Source organism: Hylobates moloch, unplaced genomic scaffold (genome assembly GCF_009828535.3).
Source record: "Hylobates moloch isolate HMO894 unplaced genomic scaffold, HMol_V3 SCAFFOLD_15, whole genome shotgun sequence".
NCBI classification, from domain to species: Eukaryota; Metazoa; Chordata; class Mammalia; order Primates; family Hylobatidae; genus Hylobates; species Hylobates moloch.
This window is the reverse complement of record NW_026652290.1, coordinates 50,170,820-50,186,429: the sequence shown is the minus strand read 5'-3', so window position 1 is coordinate 50,186,429 and position 15,610 is coordinate 50,170,820. Positions and strand designations below refer to the sequence as shown.

Genomic DNA, 15,610 nt, shown 5'->3' with positions numbered 1-15,610 from the left:
TTAACCATCACCCTGCTCCACCATGGTTCACGCCCTGAGGCCAAGTGGCTTCCATATTGTAATGAGTCAATTCCCATAATTTCTGACATCCCTGGGTTTCTGAATTAGAAAACAGAAGCACCAACCTGAAAGTTAAGGGTTCTGAGTCATAAGAATTGAAAGCCAAATACAACCTAGCAATTGCCTTATTTCACATGAGGAAATTGAGGCCAAGCATTGCTCAGGCCTCTGTCCCCTGCTCTTGCCTCTCCACCCAAATCTCTGAGGCTTCTTAGGATAGAGGAAACTCGAGAGCTCTCCGGTGAAGAAAGTGGGGTCCAGAGAGGAGCAACTCACCCCAGGTCCTGCCACCAGTGAGTGCGAGGGCCCAGATGGACCCCACCCAGTGCACTGTCCTCCTCAGTGTGCCCTCTAGGGCTTGGTCTGGAGGATGCCATTCCATAAACATACCACTTATTTGGAAAAATCTAGGACACGGAAGAAAAGGGTTCCCATGATCCAGCTTTTGGGAAGTTATTTTTGAGGGGGTGCGGAATTTCTTAAGTGTCATTGTTTATTTTCTGAGCATGTTGGCTCTCAAGGTTAATCCCCAAAGAAGAAAATTAAAGTATGACCCCAGGCCTCAAGGGATTTGTTCTTTAACAGCAACAAAACAATTACAAGAAAAATCTGAAGGTTTAAGGCCCCTGACCCCTTAATGTCTTTGTTGTAGCTTTTGCAACACATTGGAAAGCTCAGGACATCTAATCTGTTTCTGCTAAGTGGACAAAAGCTGGTCAGGTGTAAAGAAAGGGCTGGTGCGCACTCTAACCGCTAGTGTGGGACTGTTTTCTCTCTGGAGATGCTGCTGACTTTCTAAGCTTCAGTTCTGGGGACTCAGCAAGGCATGCGTCCTCCCAGAGGCCACGCATTCTGACTTACAGTCATTGAGAGCATGATAACTGGCGTGTCCTGTTCCAGGAATGTGTCAAGGCAGAAAGCCTGCCAGCAAGCACAGAGTAGCAGTGTGCCCTACTGCCTTTTGATGGGCAAGGAAGTGTCAGCCTTAGGCATTGTTAACACATCTGTCAGTCATTTGTGCCTCCATCCCCCCAGTGAGGACCCACATGCCTGTTGTCCCTAGGCTTCATGTCTGGGTGATAAGACTCCCTGATACCTTTTCAATTCAACATTCTTTTTTTTTTTTTTTAGACAGAGTTTCACTCTTGTTGCCCAGGGTGGAGTGCAATGGCGTGATCTTGGCTCACTGCAACCTCTGCCTCCCAGGTTCAAGTGATTCTCCTGCCTCAGCCCCCTCAGTAGCTGGGATTACAGGCGCATACCACCACACTCAGCTAATTTTGTATTTTTAGTAGAGACTGGGTTTCTCCATGTTGGTCAGGCTGGTCTCGAACTCCTGACCTTAGGTGATCCGCCCACCTTGGCCTCCCAAAGTGCTGGGATTACAGGCGTGAGCCACCATGCCCTGCTCAATTCAACATTCTTAAGTCCCCAGTAAGTCAAAGAAATAATGGGCAACACAGACTCTTCCTAATCTGATCAGTGACTGGCTTGGGCCTTTCTGAAAGTGCTCTTGTGGGCTTCCCACATTGGGTCCGAAGTTAGGACACAGAGCACATTCCTCAGAGCAAGGGGCCAGCTGAGCTCACTGAGGGAGTGAAGAGCTCTGGTGGCATCGTAGACACCTGTTCAGAGTGCTGGACTCCACCTGGGACCCCAAACCACCCTCCCCCACCATCAGCAGCAGGTGTCAACCTCCAGGACTGGAGTTGTCACATCACTGCTGGTGATATGTGTTCCTTGTTCTTTTTCTTTGTGAAGGTCGTGTTATTTTTTACATTTGATAGACACTGGAGTATGTATTCCTTTTATTACTGCTTATTTTTACTTTAGTCTTACCCTAGATCATGGCATTGGGTGAAGCCAGCTATAGACACAGTGCTGGCATTTTTGTAATAGAAATAGGGGTCTTGCAAGTGAGCCCCGGAAGGGAACCTCCCAGAGCCAGGGTAGGTGAGGAGGTGATTAAGGGCCATCACCTCATTTCTCTAGGCTGGGAGCCAACATTCCATTAACATGGCTTCTAGGGAGTTTACTTCTTATCATGTCATATTTGACAGCAACTTAAACCTTTTTAGCCACGTGCATTTTTCAGAGTCTCTGTCCCTGAGGTGCTTGGCACAGGGGCCCAAGTAAGGTGACTGTTCAGGCACCCCCGTGGTACACCTTAGTATGCCTGGAAGCTGTCACCTCCCTGGCTCTGGCTGCTGCGCCCCAGTGCTCAGCTGAACTTGGTTTCTTTGACTCCTGAAGCACAGCCAGCCATTGAACACAGGGAAGAAAGGATGAGACTAAAGGGAGCTGTTGCTTTCAGGGCTGCTTCATGAATTTCCCCTAAAGAGACACAAAGAAGACTAAAGCCCCATAGTCCCCTTTGTCATCAGAGCCCTCGTTTTTGCTGTGTTTCTGTTGATGGTAAAATGTGCCTGCCTCTGTCTACCAGGCCACACCCAGCCCAGCGGAGCACGCACCTCCTCCAGTTCCCCTCTCCACTCAGAAATACACCAGGACGCATTTCAAAATCTCTTCAGCGGAGCAAACAGACCCCCTGCATCCCCCAGGGCTGATGCTGCCCTGCCCTCTGAGCACCTGTACTCTGCTCTGGGTAGGCTGTCACTTGGCCTTCCCTGGGTTGGGCTTGACAGTGGACTGTCATAGTGGCTGAGTTCAGAATCAGCCTGCATGGCAGCACCTTCCTGAAGTTAGAAGGTGTTTTGCAGCCCCGGGCTGAAAGGCCCCACAATGTGAGAGTGGACACTCATAGTCAAAAAGTTCTCCATTTCAAGAACACGTACAGCCACCTTCCTTACTGCCGGCCCTGCCGGGGAGCTTGCTTCTTATCATTTGCACCTCATTGCTTTCCTCACCTGCCATCTCACACGTGGCTGCCCTGTGTTGCCCCTGTGTGCCGTGCCAATTGTGTTTTTTTGCTCTGTGTACATTTTGGTTTTATTTGGGGTTGCTGTTGATGATTTCCTTTGTTCTGGTGTTCTGTCTCCCCTTGCTGGCTGTGTGGGGGCTGCCTGGCCCGCTGCTTGCCACCTCCATAGATCCCCGTTGCGCAGCCCTCTGTCATGGACGACATTGAGGTGTGGCTCAGGACCGACCTGGTGAGACTCGACTTTTCTATTTCATCTGTGGGGTGTGGAGTGGCAGAGGCTCTTCTGAGGACAGGCCTTGGGGGAGCATCAGCAGGGGCTCCACCCCTGTCTGGGTCAGTGGAGAAGGGAGGTCTGGGCAAGCTCCATAGCTGCCCCTCCTCCCCGACATCAGCCCATAGCTGTGGGTGCTGCAGTGGCCTCCAGGCCTGTGGAGGCCAGCTGTGCTGGGGGCAAGGCCCTGGGCACAGCTTCCTTCACCCACACAGTCCTAGCCATAGCCGGCTCCAAAACACACACTTGCCGTCCCCCCAGTATCTTTTCCATTTCAGATGTGTGTGCGTGCTTTGGTTTTTTGGGGGAAGGAGTGTAGGGGGAGCATGTTTTGTTTTGTTTTTTGTTTTCATTTCTTTTTTTTAATTGTGAAGTATACACACAGTGCTTTTGTTTTTAATTTGCTGTCATCCCCCTCCTCCCTTCCTGATTTTTTATTTAAAAGAACCCCTGCCCCAAAGACCCATTGTCTCCATCCTCAGAGATAGGGCTAGAAGATGAGGATACTATGCATCTGAAAATGGCAACAGGTCCCAAAAAAGGAGAGCTGCAGTGGCTGCATGTGATAACTGCTGGCCTCTCCCTCTGTTCTTTACAAAGCACTTTCACTCTCAGCAGCCCAGTAGGGGGTCAGGGTGGTGGATGAAGAAGTGCACTCTGGGAAGTGGCTTGCCCAGAGTCATGGGGTAGTTGGATTCTCCCCCAGAGCTGGAGACACCTCATCTCCCTCCTAGCTGCCTCCTCTGCAGGGGGCCTTGTCCCCAGGCAGAAGAGCCTGTTGAGTTCTTTAACCACAGGGTCAGCCTGGCTATCTGTGGGCTGGTGATCTGGCCACCTCCCACACTAGGACAGCAGGCCTCAAGTTGGGGCCTCTGGCTGCTCTGGGCCTCCTCCCCAGAAGGTCAGGCTTTCCAAACACATGCCTTGCCAAAGAAGGCAGCTGCCTGGGTGTCAGGGAGGAAGAACACACCCCGGGACATCTTTCCCAAGGGGATGCCTCAAAAAGAAATTGCTTCTCTCACAGAAGCAAGGCAGGAAGGACCAAGGTCCTTAACTTCTAAGGGGGACCCCAGGGTCCAGACAGGGAAGGGATGTGTCCAGTAAGGCTACATAGCAGGTCAGTGGTAGAGCCAGGAAGGAACCCAGGTCTCCTAGCCCAACCCAGGGCTTTGTCACTTCCCCATCCTGCCCCTTCCCAATCAGGCCCTGCACATGCTGCTCTTCCCCAGTCCCCAGGGAACCCCATGAGCTCAAGACACTACTGTGTTCTCCAAACAAAATCAAGTCTGATGCACTTTAATTTTTGAGTGCACAGAGCCTCCATGGCTCCTTCAGCAGCCAGCAGCAGGTAATATAATCTGGGCCACGGGAGGAGGCCAGTGCAGCTGCCAGGAGGCTACAGGACATGGCTTCTGGAGGCACAGCCTCCACCGCCAAAGTACCTACTGAGTGACAGGCCCTGTGCTGTGGGCTTTGTGGCCCTGATCCATCAAGGCCTCGTGTGGTTTCCAGCTATTGGTGTCAACAGCGTCTTCCCAGAAACCCTGTGGCTGGCAATGAGTGGGTGTTGTGTTGGGCACACATGACCCTATGTGTGCTCAGGCTCAGCTCCCTGTGGCTACTGCTCTGTGCCTCTCCCTAGAGCGTCAAGAGTGCCAAAGGCGAGGCCCCGCCCTCCGCAGCCCAGTCTGGAGAACCAGCCTGCACCGTTTTTGGAGTTTTCTTTCCAGCCCTTCTGGAGGATCAAAACCTAAAACATGTTGAATTTTTTTGCTTTCGTTTTTTAAAAACAAAGCTTCTGTTTCTCCAATAAGAAAAGCAGTATTTTACTATTACAGAAATCTGGAAACAGGGAAAATTAGGAAGTTTTGTTTGGGCTACCCTGGGCAGTGCTGCCCTAGGGTGGCCATGGGCAGACAGGTGGCTGGGTGGGCAGTGCTTGGACCAGTGCCCTAATTTCATTCTCTCTGCTCCTCCCACAGAAGGGCGATGATCTGGAGGAGGGTGTCACAAGTGAAGGTATGGCCTGGCCAGTGGCCTTATAGCCCCCTTTTGTTGCCTCTGCACAGGCTGCACAGGAGCCAGCCCTCATCACCTTGGAGCTCCTGCTGCCAGAGCACCTACTGGTGCCAGGCGCTGAGCCGTGAGCTTCACGGGTGGCTTCGTCCTACCCAGGTCTTATGCTGATTTGGGAAGTGTGATTTATCTCACTTATTGGGAAACAGAGGTCAGAAAGAACATGTCACTTCCACAAAGTTGCAGAGCTGGTGAATAGCGGGTGCAGATTGCCACCTGGTCCTGACCCACAGGTGCTCAGCCCAGCTCAGACACGCAGTTTGTGGAGGTGTGTAGCAGCACCCTTGGGCCACTGAGCCAGAAGGGAGGAGCCTCTCCTGGGCCTCAGCTGATGGGCTGGATGGGAGCAAGCGGGGTCTTAGTTCTCCCACATGGCTACCCCCACATCCCCTGCCCTTCACATCCTGCCTCCCCAAGCTCATCTTGCCCCACTCCACCTGCCTCTCCGTGCTCCTGTCCTCCTCTCCCCAAGTCTGCCAGACCCTGTGGCCAGACTGCTCCACAGGGAGGGAAACTTCAGAGGACCCTGCTCCCTAGCTCTGGGTGCCCATAGAAATGGGGCACTCCCCCCTCCCCACTGCATTCCTCAGCATCTCCTCAGTCCCCCATTGGTGGGCAAGGGTGGGGTAGGTGGGATGGTTCCTGCCTGTTTAATCAGAAGCTGGCCCCTCCAGCTTACCCTGCCCCACCCCCAGTGCTGATCTGGAAAATGGACAAAACTGGAAATGACAAACTGGAAAATGGACAAACCCCAGTGCTGATCTGGAAAATGGTCAGCGATGGGGTGAGCGCTCTGGGCTGTGTCTTCCAGAGCCTTTCCCTCCAGGGCCGGAGGGCTGGGCACAGCCGGGAGCCTCCCCTACACTGCAGCTCACGAACCCTTCCCTACCCACCTGCTCCTAGGTGGGCTTCATGCCTGCCCTAGAGGAGGAAACAGGCTGGGGAGTGGAAGGGTGCGCTTCATCTGGTGGCCAGCCCTCACCAACCCTGACCCTTGCCTTGGTTTGTATTGCAGAGTTTGATAAATTCCTTGAAGAAAGAGCCAAAGCTGCTGAAATGGTTCCCGACCTCCCCTCGCCCCCCATGGAGGCTCCTGCCCCAGCCTCAAACCCTTCTGGCCGGAAGAAGCCAGAGCGGTCAGAGGATGCCCTCTTTGCCCTGTGAGCGGCTCTGTGGTTTGCCTCCCCAGATGGCGGGTCCCCGCTCGCACCCCATGGACACCAGGCACTGGCCACTCCTACATCCCCAGCTCCACACGGCCTGCACACCTGTGTCTCCATGGAAATGCCACCGTATCTGCTCCCAGGCCTCCCACTAGTCAGGACCAGCTTCAGCCACTTCTTTTCTCTGAGTGGTGGGACAGCTGCAGCCAGAGACTCTCTCCCCTCCCACCACGGGCCCCTCTGCCGATGTTTCCTCCCAGGAAGACCAGGCAGAGTGGCCCAGCCCCGGGCAGTGCTTCCTGAGCAGACCACCCGGACTGTCTTTCCTCCACCCGCCCACAGAGAAGGAGCAGGCCCGGCCCCGCCCTGTGCTCACCTCTGCCTGGCTCAGCGACCTTCTCAGGCATTCTGCCCTCCTGGGCCCCTCTCACCCTGAGGGGGCTTTGAGGCACCTCTGGAAGAGCAGGGTGTGCTGCACCCATGGGCCTGGTCTCACTCCTTGGACTTGTCACCTTGTGACGTTTGGCTTATCAGCATTTGAGAAGGCTCTGCTGGGTGTCCACGGGGGGTCTCTCACCTTCTTGACCCTCTCTCCATCATTCAGCTGCCAGCCCAGGCTTTACACCCAAGCTGGCTCAGCAGCCGAGCCTGGCACCAAGGGGCCCTGCAGGCTCCCAGGGCAGGGAGAGGGCCAAGGACAATTGGGAGGGCAGCAGGCAGCCCACAGATGGTGGCCATGTGGTACGCTGCTGAGACGACACTACCAATAAACCAAACTGCCACGCACACACTGCAGGCTCACACCCACACACCTGGTCCTGGCTTGTGGAGGGGCTTGCACTGGAGGCATTGCTCTGGCTTGCCTGGGGAAGTGTCGCAGATGTGCACATGGGCCACACTCAGTGCTGTGGCCTGGCCTATTGTAGCCTCGCACATCTGCCTCAAGAGCCAGCAGCAAACAGCTTTGCGGCATCCTTGGAGGTTCCCAGTGACTGAGAGGCCTGGGAAGCACTAAGGCCCCTGCTGTGCTCCCTGGCATAGGCCTTGGCCTCCTTGCACAGACTCTCCTGACGGTCTGGCCTCCTCCCACCTCAGAGGTCCTCTGGCCACCAATTTATACTCTCTCCCCAAGCTGATCCTGAAGGCAGACAGAGCAGCTAGGGGCTGGTAACTTGTATTCCCATCCCGTGTCCTCACTGGTGTGTCTCCTGGCCATGGGCAAGGGACTCATGGGTCATCCCAGGCCCTGGTGCAGCCAGACACCCGCCCCACACCTCTCACCAGGCTGCTGTTGCTCAGAAGGAGAACACTGCAGCTGTGTGCATCCCTGTGTGTCTTGGGCCCAGCTCGCTGGGTCAGTCTGCTCCTGTCCCCTCCAGCATGCACTGCCTAGGTCAGCACAGGTTCCTGACCCATGGTATAGTTAGCCCTTCCCACCTGGCAGGACGGCCCAGACCACCAGCCGAGCAGGGAAGGGGGGCTGGGCTTGACGGGAGAAGAGACCAGTGACACGGTCTTTGGGGAGCATTCAGGATGGCGACTTCAGCTGGGGGTCATGCTGAGCACCAACAGGAACTATTCCAGTGAAGAGCAAGTGCTGCCCAACCCAGGACCCTGTGCCAGGCTAGCAGCCCTCCAGCTTCCTCCAGAGAGGAAACCTCAGTCTGGCTGAGGGCGAGACTAGCTGGGTTGTCACACTCCAGTTCCTCAGGTTCACCCAGGAAGCTCCTCCATGGAGCCTGGCCAGCCTGATTCTAGCCCTGTCCTCTCTGGCAGCACATGCCACACCTGCCTGGCCCCTCTGCTCCCTGACGCTTGATGAGCCCCTGCCTCTCTCCTCAATGTTTCTCAAAGACAGACACCCCTGAGGCCAGCTTGAATGTAAAGACTTCTGAAGTCAGCTGGCTTCACTTGAGCTGCAGAAAAGATGGCTGGGATGGCCCAGGTGCACCCAGAGGCCCCAGCCCTTTGGCTGCCTTTGGATTGTCTCTGAGGCCCTGCCAGAGCTGGGCCTGCAGGTGGTGGGCGGCCGGACCTCGGGCAGTCAGTGCTCCGCAGCCTCAGCACGGCAGCCCAGACCCAGTGTCCTCAGAGGGAAGAGCCAGCCTCCCTGCCTCATGGAACTGGGAGTCCCGAAAGGTCAGGAGCCTGGAGGCTCTGAAAGGAGCAGGGATTCCGTAGTATGTGAAGCTGAGATAGGTGCCCTCCTGGGGAGCCCCCAGCAAAGTGGTTTTTCATACCCATGCCCAGAACTGCCCCACCCCAGCTCCAGCTCCAGTGCCAGCTGGTTGCCAGGCATCATTGGAGAGGCCTGGCTGCCCCAGGGGCAGCAGGGAGTGGTGGTCCTGTATGGGCTGGTAGGAGGCCATTGGCCACGCTGACAAGTGTCACCTGCCTTCCTGGCCTGGAGCCACCCCTCGGGTGGCCTACTTGCACCTCCTATCCAGAGGTAGCCTGCCCCACCTGTAGGCAGAGGGGGCTCTTGCTTGAGGCCTGCACAGGAAGCAAGTACAGCCCCAGTGCCCCAGAGTGGGTTCCGCTTAGCCCTGGCGAGATGTCCTGTCCTGAGGTCTCTGCTCCCAGACCCCACCATCTGGGGAGCACAGTCCTTAGGCTGCCTGGTCCAGGAAGGGGGTGCAGCCCTGTCAGGAAACCTGGACTCTCAAGGCCCACCAGCCTCTCCGTGAGTGTTAGAAATCACAGATACAGTATATACTTAATTACACTAAATTATTGCTGGGATTCCTTATAAGCACTAATTATACCTGATTATAGGTTAAAATATTTATTTTGTCAAAATATTTTCTTGGGAATGTGTTTAACCCTTTCTGCGTTCATTGTGTGCTGAGATGTGAAAACTAACCATTTCCTCCTGCCTACCTTTTTGGCCAGTGGGCAGCAGAGAATGGCGCTATGTACAGTTGGGCCCCCGGCACCATGGGCCTTTGGCCTGCCTGCCTCAGAGTAGCCCTGCCTGGGCAGTCTCCAGGCACTGAGCAGGCCACCTGTGGCCAGGCTGAGAGAATGACTGGCTCGCTTACCAGCGTGCATGGGACAAGGAGCTCTGGAGCCTCAAGGGGTTGTTGCTGGCCTGGGCTAGAGGGAAAGGTGACCATCTGTCTGTCCTGTCTTTCTGTTAGCGCCTCCACGTGAGTGATGGTGCCTTGGTTCACTAGCCTTCCCCCACCACCCCGCCATGCCACCTGGTGGTCTTGGGGCCTGTGCTGTCACTCCAGCCCCTGGGGAGGAGAGGACCCAGCCTGGAGAGTTGGGGCAAGGGCTCCACATGGCCCAGGGGCAACAGATGCTCTCAGGGCAGCTGCTGCCGATGCTCACGCTCTTGCCCCCCTCCTTCCCACTGCCACACCCCACCCTGGGCCCCCGCAGACACACATCTCTAACTCAGTCGGTCCCAGCCTTCTGGATGGCTTGGGGTAGGCCATGGGCCCACCTGGGGCCAGGCCAGCCCCTGGGGCAGCTCTGGAAGAGCAATGTGGAGGAGCGCTTGCTTGCAGCCCGGCCTCAGCCTCTGGCACTGCTGGGGTGGTCCCCCGGAGCCTCTGCACTGTCGGCTGTGGGGATGTCTCACCCCTTTGGGTTACAGCCAGTCTTCCCTACCCAGAGAGAAGTGTTTCCACCCCAGAGACGTTGCCTGTCAGCCCCTGAAGTGCTCGCCTCCCCCAGTGCCCGTCACCAGCCCTTCATATCTGTGGGGTCCAAGTCAGGCTTCCCCTGCAGCCACCAGCCGTAGGGAACAGCCATCAGCCCCTGAGTCAGAACTGCTTCTGCCTGTCTATACCTTCAGGCTCTCCCGGAGAGGGGGACGGATATTTATTTCCTAAAGTTTGCACTTAATTGTGAGGATTCTCAGGATTGTTGGGGGCTACTGAAAAGAGGAATGTGTTGAATGTTGCATTTGCTGTCCACTCGTCCTAGAAGTTTAGCGTTTTTGTCACTGTCATGTGTTTCTGTGGGCAGAGCTGGTTCTGGAGGGTGGGTCAGTGCACCCAAGGCTCAGAGCATCCATCTACCCCACTGGCCCTCCTTCCAGATACCCTCTCTCTAGTTGGGTTCTTGCATGTAAAATACTCCACGATAAATAAATAATTGAACAAATTGTGCCTGTGTGGTCTGTTGAATTGGCTACGACTGTCCGAAGGGCTTGCCAGTTTTGACCACCTGCTTTGTTTAAGCAGGGGCGGCCATGGGGACCCTCAGTCCACCCTTCCCCAGTGGCCAGGCTGCCTGAGCAGCCCCTTACCTGGCCAGGAAAATCCCTGTGCGTGGCCCAGGTTGTGACATTGGTGGGAGTGGCTGTGAGCCTGCTACAACCTGCCTGAGAGCTCTAGGACCAAGTGCTGTGGTTGTTCCTAGGTCTCACTCCAGGTCCCAGATGGGCAAGAGGAGGCCACTTACCCTTGCCCAGGGCACCCAGGCCTTGAGCAAGCAGGCCTAAGCCACCCTCTGACCCCCTCTAAGTCCCAGCCCCTACCCTCGGCTGGACTCCCACAGCTTGGCTGGGCATTATCTGCAGAGCCTGTGCTGGGCCCTGAATTTGAGAACTGCTGCTCCAAGCCAGGTAGACTTCACACTTTCTTTGTTAACAGTTTTACTGAGATATAATTCACATAGCATACAATTTACCCATTTAAAGTGTACAATTAAGTAGTCTTTAGAATATTCATAGAGTTGGGTAATCATCACTGCAACCAAATTTAGAACATTTTTATTCCCCCAAAAAGAAACCTGTCTCCTCCCATCCCCACAGCCTGCTCTCCCTTTCTAAAAAGGCTTCTTTCCCCCTCTCTGCTTGTCCTGGAGGTGGGCACCTGCAGCCCTTTGTTGTAAGGCAGCTGTCCTCCTGGAAGAAGGCCCCTCAGGCCCAGAGGCATAGGGGGTAATGAGGGGTGCATTGTGGGAGCCTGTGGGAACTGTGCCTTCTCCAAATGGCTTGGGAGGCCAAGGTCCCTTTAATCCCTTCTCTGGGGCTTAAGGATGGACCTCAAGTCGGGGTGGACTCACCAAACCCCTGATGAACCTGGAGATCTTCCCAATCTCTTGCTGTGCCAGTGAAGACATAGAGGACTAGAAAGAGCTGTAGGCTTGCCCCAGGCTGCACAGGGAGTAGTGGCAGAACCAGCACCCAACCCAGAGCCAGACCTCCCAGACAGGTCCATGAAGTGGGCGGGAAAGACACCACTTCCATGGCCAGCGGATAAAGCTGCCCCACCCACCCTGAACAGCAGCCCTTCTGGGAGCGTGGCGCAGGAGGGGCTCTCCTGCCCACTGATAGGAGTCAGGTCACGGCAGGGGCCATGTTGGGACCACCACCATCACCAGTCATAGCCAGAAGGGGCAGCACCCAGCTCCCTCTGGACAGTTGCCTCCCTGGGCTCCAGGGAGCTCTGCAGAGCCCTGTTTCTGACCAGTTGGAGTGAGATAGAGGTTCCCACACCCAGGGGAGAAGGGGAGTGGGTTTCTGAAGTGGGGGTGGGGGGCTGAAAACCCAGGTCCCTTTGAACAGATAGCATAGACCCTGGCTCATTATGTGCCCCCAGCACTGTACCAGGCAATGTGGGCACTGAAAGAGGCCTGAGCTCTGTCTCTACCCTGTGGAGAGTAGATTGGTCCTGAGACACTACTGTGGACTCACCAGGACACCTAGGCCACTTGTGCTTTCAGCAGTGTTCCTGAGAGCCTGCTGTGTGCCAGGCTGGTGCCAGAGGGGAAGGACAGGGCTGCTCCAGTTCTGCTGTTGGGGAATGTGCAGCCTGGTTCCATTCCCAGAGTCAAGGACACTCTGCAGCCAGTAAGTGTTGTAGCTCTCTTCCAGGGCCTGCAAGGAGAGGAGGCTCTGAGCACATAGCTGAGCCCCAGGGCACTCAAGCTGCACACTTGAGGGATGCACTGTGGAAGCCTGTGGTTTTTCCAAGAAAAAGATCTCCTTTGGGTCCTGGGGGCAGCGGGAGGGCAGAACCTGAGACCTTGGACAGGTCTGCATGACCCACCCAGAAATTCCATCAGTTTATTTTACAGGAGCCCCTGTCAGAGCTTTTGGGGCAGACCCCAGAGGAATCTGTCCAGGGCCTCCAAGCCCAGGCCCTTAACATTCCAGGACGCAAAATCTCTACTCTCAGCACTAGGGAATAAGTAGGATGCTTCCGGAAATTGAGTGGACTCTGTCTGGTGCCATTTCCTGTCCACCCCATTCCTCCCTGGGGTTGCAGGCTTAACTGTAGGTGTTGGGTAAGTCACTGCCTCACTCTGTTCTTTACTCTCCTGATCCGTAAACTGGTGTAGTGGGTGGTAAACCCAATGCCCACAGGGGCCTTATTACATTGATTTCCTCACTCTCCCTGCTGCCAGCTAGACTCACCCTATTCAATATGCAATTGGCCTCTCCTCAAACAGCCAGTTACCCACCAGGGAACAGGTATCAGTCTTCCTCAGCCTTTGTGAGCTACACCCCTCACTGTGCAGCAATCTTTGGGGTTCAAGTAGCTCTTTTGTGGAGGGTGTGTTCAATGACTCATGATAAGCCTGCAGGTGCCCACATGGGTGTGAGCCTCCAGGGGCAAAGCTGGCCATGGAGGTTCAGAGAGGGCTGGAAAGAACTTGCCCAGCTCACCACAGAGCCCAAGCTGGAATGAGACCACGAGCGTCATCTAGGACCAGAATCACCCATGTCAACAGTCATCTGACCCCATTATATACAGATGGAGAAGTGGGGGAGGGGAGACTCAGGCTCTGAGCAGTCTCTTCCCACAGCCTGGCCCCTCCGCCATAACCTGGGCAGGTCCCAGCTTGGCTCCCACAGCAGAGAAGGATATGCAGGGCCAGGCAGGGTGGCAGGGGGGCTCTGGGAGTGGGGAGGGGTTTCAGTAGCCTAGGCAATGGCTAGAGTGGACAACCCAGTTTTCCTGCCCAGTGCCTGCCCTGCCATCCACTGCTGAGCTCCGGGCACCGAGGGCATGGCTGGACAGGACAAGCGACCTGGAAGAGGCCCTGCCCGTGCTGGACGCCTGCCCGAAAAGGCTCGAAACCCACAGAAGCTGCCTCTCAGTCTCTAAGAGGCTTGGAGAGGAAGCGGGGAGATGCGAATTCCTATCTCCCAGTTGGCAACGCCGAGGTCGGGCAGGGGCCGGGCTGGGTAACCTGGGAGGAATCCTCCGCTCTGGGCGCGCCACGCAGTCCCGAGTGGGGCTGTCCCGTGTTAGCCCTTCTGGTGCCCGGGACGCGCACCTGGCGGCAGTCCTGGCCAGGTGTCTGGCCTGGGGGCTGAGCCCAGCCTGCCCCCACCGCCCCTCCCTATCTCCCGGGTAGAGTGGGCGCGGCGCATGTGACCCAGGGCTGGGCTCCCGGGAGTTACGCGCTGACGCCGCGTCACCCCACTCCGGGCCGGGCGCCCATTGGCTGCGCCGGGCCCGCGGGGGCGGGGCTGGTCTGGCTCTGCGCCCCGGCTCCCCTGGGTCTCCAGCCGCTGCCCTGGCCCGCGCGCGTGCGGAGCCGACCCGGCTCTGCGGCTGCCTCCATCCCAGACAAAATCACGGGCAGCAGTGCTGTGAGATCCTGAGCAAGTCGCTTCACCGCCCCGCTCCACGTGCCTCAGTTTACTCACCTATAAAATGGGATGCTAACAGCCTCAACCTCCTGAGGCTGTCGAGAGGAGTGAATGGGTTTAAACAGCATTGAACACTGTAAGCGCTCAGCAAGTAAACTGTGCCGAACCTGCCCGCCGGGGTCACCGTGGACCAGGCTGGATCCCTGACCCCTGATAGGCACACCAGTACAGAGGGGCTTGTGTCCACGTTCCTTGGGCGTGCTCGACGCTTCCCAGCCAACCGGGGCCCGAGGGTTTTGTTTGGAGGTCTCAGGATCTTTGAGGGGAGAAACTGCCAAGACAAGCATGTTCTCCCTGAAAAACGGATCCCCTCTCCTGTTTTCCCCTACCCTCACGTTGAGGGTTGCCCTGGCAATCCCAGGCTGTGGGGCAAAGATTTGTTTCTTTGGTGGCAAAGATGTAAATTCCTCCCACACCCACGTTGGACTGTGCCCCATGGGGGTTGGATTTTCTGGGGTGCAGGTCTCCTGTTGACCTTGTCTTACCTTCTTTCCCTTCCCCCTAACTCCTGCAGTTGATGGAGTGAATATTTATTGAGCTATTCTATTTACATATGTGGTAACCCATTTAAAAACGGTGAGGTGGATTGGGTGCAGTAGCTCACGTCTGTAATCCGAGCACTTTGGGAAGCCGAGGTGGGTAGATTACTGGAGGCTAGGAGTTCGAAACCAGTCTGGCCAACATGACAAAACCCCATCTCTACTAAAAATACAAAAATTAGCCAGGCGTGGTAGTGCGTGACTGTAATCCCATCTACTCGGGAGGCTGAGGGAAGAGAATTGCTTGAACCCGGGAGGCTGAGGTTGCAGTGAGCCGAGATTGTGCCACTGCACTCCAGCCTGGACAACAGAGCGAGACTCTGTCTTAAAAACAAAACAACAACAAAAACAACAACAACAAAAACAGTGATAGCCAGGTGCAGTGACTCACACTTGCAATCTCAGCACTTTGGGGGGCCGCGGTAGGTGGATCACCTGAGGTCAGGAGTTCAAGACCAGCCTGACCAAAATGGTAAAACCCCGTCTCTACTAAAAATACAAAAATTAGCCTGGCATGGCGGCGTGCGCCTGTAATCCCAGCTACTCAGGAGGCTGAGACAGAATTGCTTGAACCTGGGAGGTGGAGGTTGCAGTGAGCTGAGATCATGCTGCTGCACTCCAGCCTGGGTGACAGAGCGAGACTTTGTCTCAAAACAAAAAACAAAACAAAACAAAACAAAAAACAGTGAGGCAGATCTGTTGTGATGATGACTCCAAAACACCCTCTCTGCCTCTGCAGAGGGACTGCAGAAAGGGTTATTCCCATTTTATAGATCCAGTAGCTGAGACTCAAAAGTGAGGTAAGTGGATCCAGGTCACGCAGCAAGCAGGTGAAAACCCAGATCACCTGCCTAGCTCTGAAGAAAATGGTATTTAGGCTTCACCCAGCACTTCCTATCCCACCCCCTCCCTGGGAAGGGCTGTTTAAATTTTCAGGGAAGTCACCAGCTTCCTGCAGCCTCCAGAGTGTTGGTGGGGGTGGGGCACTGAGGAGAAGCC

At 55.7% G+C, this 15,610-nt stretch overlaps 2 protein-coding genes across 7 annotated transcripts in view; one reads left to right on the top strand and one right to left on the bottom strand.

Moving 5' to 3' along the window:
- TOM1L2 (target of myb1 like 2 membrane trafficking protein) overlaps window positions 1-10,568 on the top strand; it is a 129,198-nt gene extending 118,630 nt beyond the window's left edge. For 3 of the 6 annotated variants that reach the window (XM_032177429.2, XM_032177434.2, XM_032177430.2), the window contains 3 exons: window positions 3,111-3,170; window positions 5,195-5,231; window positions 6,304-10,568. In XM_032177429.2, coding sequence (XP_032033320.1) covers window positions 3,111-3,170; window positions 5,195-5,231; window positions 6,304-6,452 — 246 coding nt within the window. In that variant the 3' untranslated portion in view covers window positions 6,453-10,568. The remainder of the gene's footprint in view (window positions 1-3,110; window positions 3,171-5,194; window positions 5,232-6,303) is intronic. The other 3 variants (XM_032177437.2, XM_032177432.2, XM_032177436.2) reach the window with 2 other exon arrangements.
- Window positions 10,569-12,172: 1,604 nt separating this feature from the next.
- The window catches only part of RAI1 (retinoic acid induced 1), a 162,450-nt gene continuing 159,012 nt past the window's right edge, over window positions 12,173-15,610 (bottom strand). The window contains exon 3 of the mRNA XM_058428748.1: window positions 12,173-12,287. Coding sequence (XP_058284731.1) covers window positions 12,241-12,287 — 47 coding nt within the window. The 3' untranslated portion in view covers window positions 12,173-12,240. The remainder of the gene's footprint in view (window positions 12,288-15,610) is intronic.